This window comes from Tupaia chinensis, unplaced genomic scaffold (genome assembly GCF_000334495.1).
Source record: "Tupaia chinensis unplaced genomic scaffold, TupChi_1.0 Scaffold148234_1, whole genome shotgun sequence".
NCBI lineage: Eukaryota > Metazoa > Chordata > Mammalia > Scandentia > Tupaiidae > Tupaia > Tupaia belangeri.
Genome location: NW_006208084.1, coordinates 3,174,607 through 3,188,090, shown reverse-complemented (window position 1 = coordinate 3,188,090; position 13,484 = coordinate 3,174,607). Strand labels below are relative to the sequence as shown.

At 39.4% G+C, this 13,484-nt stretch overlaps 1 protein-coding gene across 4 annotated transcripts in view; it reads right to left on the bottom strand.

Annotated features, from left to right (window-relative positions):
* The window catches only part of SYN3 (synapsin III), a 523,616-nt gene that overhangs the window by 456,334 nt on the left and 53,798 nt on the right, over nucleotides 1–13,484 (bottom strand). For all 4 annotated transcript variants that reach the window (XM_006170337.3, XM_006170336.3, XM_006170335.3 and 1 more), the window contains one exon: nucleotides 644–735. In XM_006170337.3, coding sequence (XP_006170399.1) covers nucleotides 644–735 — 92 coding nt within the window. The remainder of the gene's footprint in view (nucleotides 1–643; nucleotides 736–13,484) is intronic.

The following is a 13,484-nucleotide window of genomic DNA, read 5'->3' as shown; positions in this document are numbered from 1 at the left end:
CCCTGACTTTAATGTTGCTATGATCACGTTGCTAGAGACTAGAGGGGTTGACAGAATAGAGCCATTCTATTTTAGAATGGAATGGAACTCAAGTCTTTTCTCTTCAAGTCAGGGCTCCTTCCAGGACACAATCGATGCCCCCCATATCATTTGTACTGCTCGTCATTTCTATTGCCACAGCACCTGGAATGCTTTGGATGCAAACTTTCTACTTTTCTTTAAACACAGGGTCTCACTGTGTCATGATCCTCCTGCATAAGACTCCTGAGTAGCTAGGACCTCAGGCATGTACTATCCTGTCTGGCTCTTTAAGACAGCATCTTGCTATGTTGCTCAGACCAGTTTTGAGTTTGCTAGCTTTCCAGCTCAGTCTTCCCAAGTATCTGAGATTACAGGTTGCATTCCACCCTGCCTGACATTTAGGTTAGACTGGTAACTGAATCCAGGGCTCCAATGTGGTCCCAGCCTGGGGAGCACAGAGTCTTAGTGCTGTGTGCCACCATGGGTGTGCTTGGAAGTGGACATTCTGTACATAAAAGTGCACGTGGAGAAGGAGTTAGGTCTCAGGCAGTAGATAGAGGGGTAGCTATGTGAGGTTTTCCATTCCTCTCTCAGAAGGTCTTCTGTGTTTAGCTCAGCTTACCTCACAACTTTGGTCCCATTTCTAACAACCTGCATGTCCACCATACAGCCCCCTGTAACATAGGCGGCCAGGTTCAACTCCGAGAATTCAGCCTGAAAGATAAAGCAAATAAAGATAAAGCAAAACCAAAAATGACTCATCAAGCATTAATAGTACTAACAACTGCTAACATTTACTGGATATTTCTATATGCCAAACACATACTGAAACCTTACCTCAAACTTAGGAAGTTGGCAATCTTTTTATCTCATTTTTCAAAGATGATGAAGCTAAAGTATCAAAAAAGTATGGTGACATTCCAAGATTACACAATTAATAAAAGGCAAAATTGGGTCCAGCACAGCATTGTGTGCTTGTAGATGCTGCACACCCATCAGGCTGAGGCCACCAGGGAGGTGTAGGTTCAATTCCTGCCCACCCTAAAAAGCTGCATGCATTGCCACATGCTTGTAGTCTCAGCTACTCAGGAGTCTGAGACAGGAGGATCATGACAGAGTGAGACTCTGTCTAAAAAAAAAAGACAAAATTGGGTTTAAATCCTTTGATCTGATTCAAGGACTCATGTTTTCAACTACTACTAATTTCTGCTGCCTCGAATGTGGAAGAAGAAACTCTAGCTCCAAGACTATAAGATGTCAGATGCTCTTCAATGTAACATTTTCTCTAGATTTTGGGGGGTGATCAGTCAACCTATAATACCACTAAAACAGGGGTCCCCAACCTTTAGGCCATGCCCAACACCAGTCCATGACAAAAAGGTTGGGAGCTGCTGATCTAAAATAAATAGCACCAAACTGCATCTTACACAAAGGAGATGCTGAAAGTGATTTCTTTGGACTTAATGAATAAACATAACCACTTCTCATATGAAGGGACTTCAAAAAGTTTGTGAAAAAATGGAATTTAAGTACAAGTTTATTTCGATGAAAAAAATTTAAATATATGCATAATTTTTTCATAGTACATGTTTTCCACAAAACATTTTGAAGATTCCTCATATGTAAAGCACTCATTACGTGCTGGGTACTGCCTAAGCATTTTACATGTCTGAATTAAATCCTCACACTTGCTTACATGAGAAAACTGAAGTAGAGAGAGATCAAATAACTTTCCCAGTGTCATACAGTAGATAGGAGAGCCAGTATTCAAACTCAAGCAATTGTCTCCAGAGTGTATTACACAAGCAAAACAGAGACAGAGAAACAGCATTACCAACAGCATCCTGTGATCCACTCCCAGCCTCAGCCAGCCCTGGATCATGGGCACATATGAGCCTGGCACATTCAGGGAAGTCTCTAGACACAAATCAGGAAACTTCCCCTAAAGGCCAGCTTTACAGAACATTGAATTACCACTGAAAAACTGTCTGATCCCCAGAACTTGTGAATTTTAACTGTGCACTCCACTGTTCCAACTGTTCAGTCAACTGAGGCATTGGTTGGATTATAACTGGAAATTTCAGGAACCAAAAAATAACCCATTTAAAGAGAAAAGCAAGTTTACATCAAAGGGAAATGTCATTTTATGGTGATTTGAATCCTTTAACAGGAATTATGACCAAAGATCTAGCCTTCTCCCCAGATGGCATTAAAGCGAACCTTGAGGATTTATGTCTCTTGCACTAATTAATAACCTCATTAAGCTTTGGCAAGGTGAAAAAGATCACTGTTAATGAGTTCAGGTTAGTCAATAGTGGTAATGACCTAGTTATTATGTCTTATGCCTAAAAAATCCAGTCCCATCAAGTTCAAGGTACTTAATTGGCAAGACCACAAAGAATAAAAAGAAAAGTTGTTGCTTGTATATGCAGAGCAAAAGATATTAGAAGAAGGTTGCAAAACAGGAGAGCTGGTCACCAAATATGTGAAGAAATGGAGTAAATCAGAATCTTGGAAGGTATAATCTCTGACTCAAAGTGGCAAAGACCCAGTCACTGTCTTGCTGTCCAAATACAAAGAGAAATACATAGATAGAATGCCTGCTAGGCAGGGCTGGCAGGTGATATTGTGGTTAAGGGTGCTGGACTCCCACATAGCCGGCCACAGTTCAAGTCTGAGACTTTCTTCTCTCTCTCTCTCCCCGCTCTCTGGTCAAATTTAAATAAATTAATTAAAGAAATTTAATTAACCATGAAAATGAACACAGAAGTAGCTAAGCTACTTCTTTAATATAGCTTAATGACCACTCTGGCAAGATTTTTTTTTTTTTTTTTTTTTTTTTTTTAGGTCTTGGTCTCACTATATCCAATAATCCTACATAGTATTGAGCCTGGAACTGATAGAATCTTCTAAAGCATTCATTCTGGATGGACATCAGAGCTCCCATAGAAATTGTTATGGATTTAACTGTACCCAAAAAATATGTTTGTTTAAGTTCCAACCCCAAGTCCAAGTCAATGTGGCCTTTTTGTGGAAATATAGACTTCATAGGTATGATTAAGTTCATGATTTCAAGATCATCTTGAATTAGGGTGGGCCTCAAATCTAAGGATAAGTCCTTAGAAAGAGAGATTAGTCCCTTGTCTGAGGCATAGTTTGCAAAAATATTCTCCCATTCTCAAGGTTTCTTCTTATTCTACTTATTGTTTCTTTTGCTGTGCAGAAGATTTTTAGCCCCCATTTGTCTATTTTCAGAATTATTGGCCACGCTTTGGGGGGTCTTACTTAGGAAATTTTTGCATACTCCAATGTTTCCAAGAGTTTCCCCTATATTTTATAGATGAGTTTTTAAATTTCAAGTTCTTTTATAGATTCAATCACGTTATTTAGCTTGCAAAGCAAATATTCCAACACGTGTACATTTTTCCCCAGTACAGTTGATAATACTATAAAGTTATCTTCAACAGATAACACCCCATTTCTTTGTCCCATTAATGCTAAGCCTCTCTATTTTTCTCCCTAATGTCCTTCCTCAGACTCTACTCCTTCACCTACCCTTTTCCTACACTGTATTCGGTATTCACAACTATTTACTGTGTTTCTATATCCTTTAGTCATTCAGTTTCGGTCATTAAGAGTGTGGACACTCGGTATATATTAAGTGGAGACATATAATGTCTATCCTTCATAGCCTGGCTTGCTTCACTCAGTAGTAAATCTTCCATATTCATCCACTTTCTGTCAAAAGCCAGGGGCTTGTTGTTTTTTTATGGCTAAGTAGTATTCCATAGAGTACATGTGCACAGTTTTTCAATCCATTCATCTGTTCGTGGGCATTTGGGTTGGTTACATGTCTTAATAATTGTGAATAATGCCACAGTAAACATTGATGTGCAAGCATTTTTCTGACTAAGAATTCTTCTGTCTTTTAGGTAGATACCAAGAAGTGGGATTGCTGGATCATATGGTAGTTCTATTTGCAGATCTTTGAGGAACCTCCATGTTGGTCTCCACAGTGGCTGGACCAATTTACATTCCCACCAGCAGTGTAAGAGAGTCCCCTTTCACCACAGCCCTGCCAGGACTTATCATATTTTTTTTTTAATTGTAGTCATTCTGACTGGGGTTAGGTGGTATCTCATTGTGGTTTTGATCTACATTTCCCTTACAATGAGGGATGCTGAGCATTTTTTCATATGCTTTTGGCTATTCATATGAGGTTTTATGTTTAGGTCTTTGATTCATTTTGAGCTGATTTTTGTTAGCAGTGAGAGATAGGGGTCCAGTTACATTTTCCTGTAGGTGAATATCCAATTTTCCCAGAACCATTTGCTGAAGAGGTTTTTTTTCTTTTTTACCTCATTGGATTGACTTGTGCCCTTTGTTAAAAATTAGTTGACTATATGTTTTAGGATTTATTTTTGGATTCTCTATTCTATTCATTGGTCTATATGTCTGTTTCTGTGCCAATACTATGCTGTTTTGATAATCACATCTTTGTAATATATTTTGAGATCAGGAAGTGAGATGCCTCCTACTTTTTTTTTTTAATCACAGTATTGGTTTGGCAATACAGGGCCTTTTATGATTCCAGATAAATTTTATGATTTTTTTCTATTTCTATGAGGAATATCTCTGGCAATATTTGATAACCAGAATATATAGGGAATTTTAAATAAGTAACCCCCCCCACACACACACATAAATCAATTCAATTAAAAGATAGAAAAATAAACTGAATGGACAACTCTCCAAGGAAGATCTATGAATGGTCGAAAACATATGAAAACATGCTCAACATCTCTAATCTTAAAGGAAACCCAAATCAAAACTACATTGAGTTACCACTTAACCCCCATAAGAATGGCTAAGATTTAAAAAATACAGGACGTACATGCCATGGTTACAGTGACTAGACTTCTTCATGGCTGACCACGGTTCAAGTCCTGGACCTGGCAGCTTGTACTTGACCACAGTTCGAGTCCTGGACCTGGTGGCTTAAAACTCATGCCAGGCGCGTGTGCATGCGTGCCCAAGATCCTGAGAGGATAATGGAAGAGAAGGGATTGTGGCGTGGCCATCCCCCCTGGGGGATGATTTCTTGCTTTCTGTCTCTCTGTCTCTCTCTGTTTGTCTGGCGAGTGTACACGCCCTATGGCAAAAACCTCTCAAAAAAAAAAAAAAAGTACAGAACGAGGGACCATCAGATGCTGTTATGGTTACATCATTGGACTCACATGTAATTGACCATGGTTTGCATGCCAGACCTGGTGGCTTAAAACTCAAGGTGGGTATATGTGCGTTTATGCCCAAAATCCCCAGAGGAAATTAGAGAAGGGATTGTGGTGTGGCCATCCCTCTGAGAGGTGATTTTTCACTTTCTGTCTCTCCAGCAAGTGCACGTGCCCTATAGCAAAAATCTCTCTCTCAAAAAAAAAAAAAAAAAAAAAACATAATGATAAATGCTGGAGAGGCTATGGTGAAAAGGGAACCCTCTGACGTTGTTGGTGAGAACGTAAATTAATACAGCCACTGTGGAGAACAATATAAAAACCTACAAATAGAACTACCATACAACCCAGTAATTCCACTACTTGGGTATCTTTCCAAGGGATAGAAAAACATTCAGTTGGAAAAACACTTGCACATTCATGTTCATTGCAGCATTATTCATAATTGCTGAGACTTGGAATTGGACCAAATGTCCAAGAACAGATAAATGGATTGAAAAAAAATGTGGCACATATACACATGGAATACTACTCAGCCATTAAGAACAACAAAACCCTGGCTTTTGACAGAAAGTGGAAAAATATGGAAGATTTACTGCTGAGTGAAGCAAGCCAAACTATGAAAGACAGTCATTGTATGTCCTTGCTTAATTTATAATGAATGTCCACACTCAATGGCAGAAACGGAAAGATTGGAAGATGTAATAATAGCAAGAAGGGCAACCAAAGATACTAGAAACAACTTAGGTGGGAATGGATAACAGGGGGAGGGAGGGAGGAGATTAGGGGAGAAAAAGAAACATTTAACTGAAACAAAAATTAAAAGTTATCTGTTGATGATAATGTACAAGGTAATATCTATGGCTTAACTAATATGCATTATATTCATGCTTGAATAGTCATTTTATATGCTGTAAAGATGTACAGTGATTATATATACATTAAAAATGATTATTTTTCAAAACGAGAGAGAGAAGAAAAAGGGAAAAAAAGACAGAGTTATAAAGGTCATATGGAGATGAAGGCACAGACTGGAGTTGGGCTGCTACAATCCATGAAACATCAGGAGTCACTAAAAGCTGGATGAATTAAGAAAGAATCCTCCCCTAGAGCCTTCAGAGATTAGACATTGTAGAAAAGAAAAGTTAGCAAACTTGAAAAGAAAGCAATAAAAACTGTCCAAAACAAAACATAGAGACAGAAATATTGTAGCAAACAAACAAAACAAAACAAAACAAAACACTCCCCCCCCAAAAAAAAAATCCCAAAAGAACATAACTACATTATGTTCTTAAGTAGTGTAACATAGGAGTATTAAGTAGTGTAACACAGGAGTAATTTAAGTAGTGTAACATAGGAGTATTAAGTAGTGTAACACAGGAGTAATTTAAATGTCAGTAGGAGGAACCAGACAGTGGTGCAGCAGTTAAATGTGATGCTTTTTGAGGCAGATCTACATGGGAAGGTTCTGGGTTGGGTCTGGAGACCTCCCTAAGTACGCTGTGCATACACATCTGGGGCTGATTGAAACTGGGATGGATTGGGAGGGCTGACTTTGTGGCACAGCAGTAATGTACCGCTCAGGAAAAGCCAGATCTCACATGGCCAGCTTCAGTTTGACTTTTTTTTTCTCTGGTCAAACTGAACCTAGTCAGGCATGTGTGTGAATGCCTAAAATCTGGTAGGTTGGAGAACTGGAGGAAGGGGATCTTCTTCAACACTTGGCATTGTCAACATTTTAAATTTTAGCCATTTTGGTGGGTATGTAGTTTGGCTTTGCAGTTCATTGATGACTAATGATGCTGAGTACCTTTTGCATGGGGTAATTAGCAATGTAGATAATCTCTTTAATGAAGTGCCTGTTCAGTTCTTTTGCTCATATTTATACTTTCGTTTGCATTTATCTTATTAATTTGTAAGAGATATGTTAAAATGTATTTAAATATAAGTTCTTTGTTGGATATATTTATTTGCAAATATCATCTTCCACTCTATAGCTTGTTTTTTTTAGTTTTTCTTAAAGAATTACTTTATTTAATTTATTATTATTATTATTATTCAATTTTACCTGAAAGAGAGAGAGGAAGAGTGAAAGAGCAAGCCACCAGATCTGTGACTTGAACTGCAGACAGCCATGGAGAAGCCCAGGGCCTTAACTACCATGCCACCTGCTGACCAGTACTTTTTAATTTTTAAATGAAGAATATGCATATACATATTTACATACACACATACATATGTATATATGAACTGTAACTTAATAATTTATTTTTTGGAGAGATTTTCACTGTAGGGCGCGTGCGCGCACCAGACAGACAGACAGAGAGAGACATAGAAACAGAAAGCGAGAAATCACCCCCCAGGGGGGATGGTCACGCCGCAATCCCTTCTCCTCTATTCTCCTCTCGGGATCTTGGGCACGCATGCACACGCGCCTGGCGTGAGTTTTAAGCCACCGGGTCCGGGACACAAACCGCGGTCGACTACGTGGGAGTCCAGCAACATAGCCATTACGCTAACTGCTGGTTCCCATCTTAATAATTTTTTCACAGTTAATATTTTTATTGTATTAAAGAAATTTTTGCCTGCCCCAACTTCATGTAGGCACTAATGTTTCCTAGAAGGAGACTTATTGTTTTATACTTCATGTTAGGTCTTTAACCTATCGAGAAGAAATTTCTTATATGTGATGTGAGGTAGGACTCAAGATTCAATTTATCCATATAATTATTTCAATACTTTTGAATAATTTGGAAAATATACACAAACACTGTACAAACAGATAGCCTCAAAGGCTCTGTCCTGATAAACCAATTTGATGTCTCCCTACTGATATGACTGATTGGACAGAATGCATTCCACTACACCCTGCTTTGCATTCAACTTCCTTTCTCTCTCTGAAAGGTTTCAAAAAAAAAAAATCACCTATCTTAAAGGTTTAAAAAAAAAAAAAGTCAAGAATTCAGCCCTTTCAGCTTCACTTACAGTGAAAACAATTATAATATGTGATGTGAGGTAGGACTCAAGATTCAATTTATCCATATAATTATTTCAATACTTTTGAATAATTTGGAAAATATACACAAACACTGTACAAACAGATAGCCTCAAAGGCTCTGTCCTGATAAACCAATTTGATGTCTCCCTACTGATATGACTGATTGGACAGAATGCATTCCACTACACCCTGCTTTGCATTCAACTTCCTTTCTCTCTCTGAAAGGTTTCAAAAAAAAAAAAATCACCTATCTTAAAGGTTTAAAAAAAAAAAAAGTCAAGAATTCAGCCCTTTCAGCTTCACTTACAGTGAAAACAATTATCAATAGCTTGCTGGTGTGGTCTGCCTATTGGGAGGTTAATAATGGAGGAGCGAGCCCTTCTTTCATTTGGGTCATCACTTGTACTGAGGAATGGTGCCGATGGCATCCCACTATTGCCATGCTCATGTGATCCTAAAGACTTCTCTTTGCTTTATTAATAGATTTTCAAGTTTCAGCCCAGTCCCAAACATTCTCTATGATTTTAACTTTTCTACCTTGTTCAAAGCTTAAAGCTATTAGCTTATTTGCTTGCTTGCTTGCTTTATTTATTTATTTATTTTTGCCTATTTATCGCTAGCAGGGGCATTTTACAAAATTTCTTTCCCTTATTTTTATCAGAAAATAAAACCCATAATACATTGCGTTGGAAAGTGAAGATGGGTGCATGTAATTCCGATTGTCAAGATTCACCCAGCAGGTGGCAAGGTGGTTAGGGCACTGAACTTCCACATGGCTGACTGTGGTTTGAGTCCTGGACCTGGTAGCTTGACACTCACATTAGGCACGTGTGCATACATGCCCAAAATCCTAAGAAGAGAATGAAGGAGAGGGGATTATGGCATGGCCATCACCCCCTGAGGGGACAGGCAATTTCTCACTTTCCCTCTCTCTGTATCTCTCTGTCTCTCTCTCTCTCTGGAAAGTACACATGCTCTATGGAAAGAAACCTAAAAAAAGATTCTGTTATAGGAGTGAAAATACCCATGTTAAACATCTGTAGTATACTACTTGCAGATATCACTAGAGAAAGGAAGTCTTAATTTTTTTGATCTATAGATGGGCTATAAACAAGGCATTTGCTATTTGTTACTCTTGTTAAAATTAGGTGTGGAAGATTTTCAACTGTGAGCTGAATGATTCCTGAAAGTACTGGATTATCTGAGTTTTCCTGTTTGTTTATAACTTTTGTTAAACATGTACATGGGGAAATAAAGGAATAATGGAAAAGGGATTGACCTTAAAGTCTGAGGACTAAAGATCCAAGTCTTGGATTTGACATTGAGTCCGTATATGAACTTAGGCAAACCCCTCATTCTCTTTCCACTTGAATTTTCTTCATCTTTAGAATGAAAGAGTTTTAATCAATTAAGTCAATTATCCCCACATTCATTTTCATTTTCATATATCTTTCTTTCTCAACCAATGTCACCAATAATTACCAAGGAAAAAAATCTATTATTATATCAATAGCATACCTTATGAGAAAGAAATACCGAGCAATAATATTCTTATAAGAAAGCTCATCTACTACTAACACAGAGTAGATTCAAAAGTACTTGTTGAATAAAGCATTGTTTTTAAATTTACAGATGAGGAACCAGTAGATGGCATATCAGTTATGTCACTGGATTCCCAAAGGGCTGACCACAGTTCGAGTTCTGGACCCAGCATATTGACAATCACACTGGGCACACATGCAACCTAAGATCCCAGGAGAATGGAGGCAAAGGTATTGTGGAGTGGCCATCCCCCTGAGGGGTGATTTCTCACTTTCCCTCTCACTGTGTCTTTCTCTCTTGCAAGCCCCTTCGCCTAAGGGGAAAAAAAAAAAGGAGAGAGAGATTTACAGATGAAAAGATATGCATACATGTTAAGTAACCTGCCTTCTGAAATTCTGCATTGCCTGATCCACTAGCCCATAAGAATGGAAAAGAGTGTTTCCAGACAGAGTAGGAGAAAGGCCCAATCTAAGTTTCATTTGTTTTAAAAAATTATTTAGGGGATGTCATAATGACTATGTTGCTAGACTCCCACGTAGTCAACCACAGTTCAAGTCCTGGACCTGGTGGCTTAAACTCACATCGGGCGCGTGTGCGTATGTGCCCAAGATTCCGAGAGGAGAATGGAGGAGAAGGGATTGTGGTGTGGCCATCCCCTCTGCAGGGTGATTTCTTGCTTTCTGTCTCTCTGTCTCTCTCTGGCAAGTGTATGCACCCCATAGCAAAAACCTCTCAAAAAAAAAAAAGAATTATTTATTTAATTTTATTTATTATTATTTTAAAATTTGTTATACGGCGTGTGTACAAGAGAGAGAGAGACAGAGAGAGAGAAAGTGAGACAGTAAGCTGCCAGGTCCAGGACTTGAACCATGGTCAACCATGTAGGTGTCCAGTGCCTTAACCACCATCCCCCCACCAGCTCCCCAATCTAAGTTTCTATGAACAAAAGTACCACTGAGAAAACAGGGCTATGGGATCAAGAGAATGGCAAGATGTCATTTGTAGCTGAGACATGGAGTATCTGGAGGAATGTAATAGAAGACAGAGCTAGAAATGTGGGTGGGAGGGCCAGTTCATGAAGATTTCAAATTCCCTGTGAAGGAACATGAGTATCATTCTGTAGAATGTTAGTCTTCAATTGCCTCCATAACAAATTACTGTAAATTTAATACCTTCCATCAATACAAGTTTATTATGTCACTGTTCTAATCCCAAAGTCCAGGTTAGCTTGTCTGGTATCTCTGTTCATGTTTCACAAGGCTGAAATCAAGCAGGGATCTTACTGGGAAAGAAAGATTCTGAAAGATTCTACTTCCAAATTCACTCTGGTTGGCAGAACTCAGCTCTCTGCAATTGTAGGACTGAAGCTTCACTTCCTTGGCAGATGTCACCAGGGGTTCCTCTCAGCTGCTCAAGGCTGTTATTCTCCTAGTCACATTGCTCTCTACATCTTCAAAGCAGGAAAGACACCTTGAGTCCTTCTCACTCTACATCTTTCTGAGTTCCTATTCTGCCACATCTCCATCTCCAGCCAGAGAAAGCTCTCTAATTTTTGTTTTTGCCATAGGATATGTACATTTGCTGGACAGAGTCAGAGAGAGACAGAGAGAGGGAAAGCAAGAAATCACCCCCCTCCAGGGGAATGGCCATGCCACAATCCCTTCTCCTTCATTCTCCTCTGAGGATTTTGGGCACACATGCACACGTATCCAGTGTGATTTTTCAAGTCACCAGGTCCAGGGCTTACACCGTGATCAGCCATGTGGGAGTCCAGCACTTTAACTACGACACCACTTGCTGGTCCTGAAGGGGTCAGCATTTTTAAGGGCTTGTGTGGTTAGATTGGGCCCATAGATAGTCCAGGATATTCTCCCTATTTTTAGGTTCATAACTAATTATATCAGCAAAGCCCCTTTTGGGTAACATTTTCCCAGATACCAGGGAGCAGGGCATAGACATCTTTGGGAGGCTACTGGAAGTACTACAAGCTACAGAAGAGGCAGTGATTTGATATTTAACAACAAATATTGATGCAGCATTTTCTTTGTTTCAGACTCTGTTATAGGTGTTAGATATGTTTGAAATCATATCACTAAAAACATCTCTTCTATAGCCCCCTAGATCAGGAGGAGATGTAAGCACCTATTTATAATTATGCTCACATCTAGTTCCAAGAATATACACACATGTGTGCATGTACACATGCACAATGCCCACAGTATGCACACGCATAAACTAAAGATAGAATGCATTCAATTTCCTGTAGGGCCTTTGGCAACATTCTCATGGGCACTGGCACCTGGCAAGTATGAAACACCAAGCAGATAATATTACTAAAAGTATGGAGTATTCAAGTCTAGTTACTACTAACTACGTTTGCAATGATAATAATGTTGATTACAGCATGGAAAGTGGTGATTGCAATTATTCTTATTATTATAAGTTGAAGGATACTTAGGTCAGCAGATGAATAGGAAAGAAACTGAAATTGGGACTTGGAATGGGGTGACTGAGTGGAAATGTGCACAAGGAACCAAAAATGTGTGGGAATGTGAAGGCAGCAGCTATCAGCCTTGACCGTGAAGCCTGACTGAAGAATTTCAACACAAAGAGATGTTGTCCAGAGTTTCTGAGAAAGGCATGATGCTGGCAGAAAGAATAGTCTGGAATCCAAGGTGGCTGATAAGATACTGGACATTCCTATCGGTGAAGATGTATCTGGTCCAGACTGCACCCTTTAACTCTTCAAGTGGAAACTGTTCCATAGCCTGAGGGACTCATATACTTCATGGGAGAAAAAACTGAGAAAAAGACAGAGACAGAGACAGATAGGCAGACAGAGACAGACAGTTGACATTCTCCCAGACCTCTCCTAATGCTAAAATAACTTCTGATCCTCTCCCCTATTTAATAACCTTTCTTTTTTTTAAAAAAAAAAAATTGCAATAGAGATTGTGCATGCATGGGAGAGAAAGTGAAGCATTACTCAACAGGATCTGATCATGCCATGATGCCCTTCCCCCAGTCTCCAGCTCCTTGGGATCTTGGGAGTCCATATGTGTGCCTAGAATACTTCAGGTGGACCTGGCCAAGGATCCAAACCCATGCTGACTGTGTGGCTTCCAGTACTGCAGTCTGGAGTGCTACCAAATATGCCACCAAGGCTAGACCAAGAAAGTGAGAAATCCCCCTCTCCCCAGGGGGATGGCTACTACGCAGTCCCTTCTCTTCCATTCTCCTCTTGGGATTTTGGGCATACACTCACATGTACCCGGCATGAGTTTGAAGCCACCAGGTATGAGACTCCCACAAGTCTGTCGTTTGGGAGTCTGGCAACATAACCACTATGCCATCTGCTGGTCCCTCACATAACTTTTCTTATTCCACCTCACAGAGAACTGTTACTCTACCAATCAGGTTAACACAATGCAGAATTTGCTAGTGGGCAGGGCTATTGCAAGATTCTGGCTTCCATATTCTGTCTCTCTGTAGCCAAGTGCCATTATGTTAACATTCTCTCTCCTGCTTTGTAGTTTCTTAGAGATGCTGGCCCAGTATCCATCTTTCTCTCTGCAACTATCTCACCTCTATGATTCCTGAGATCTTCTGACACCCACAAGGCCCAATGTCCTGCTATCTTTTTATTCAAAACTATGATTGTTATGCCATGTGACTACTTAGTGAGAGCAACC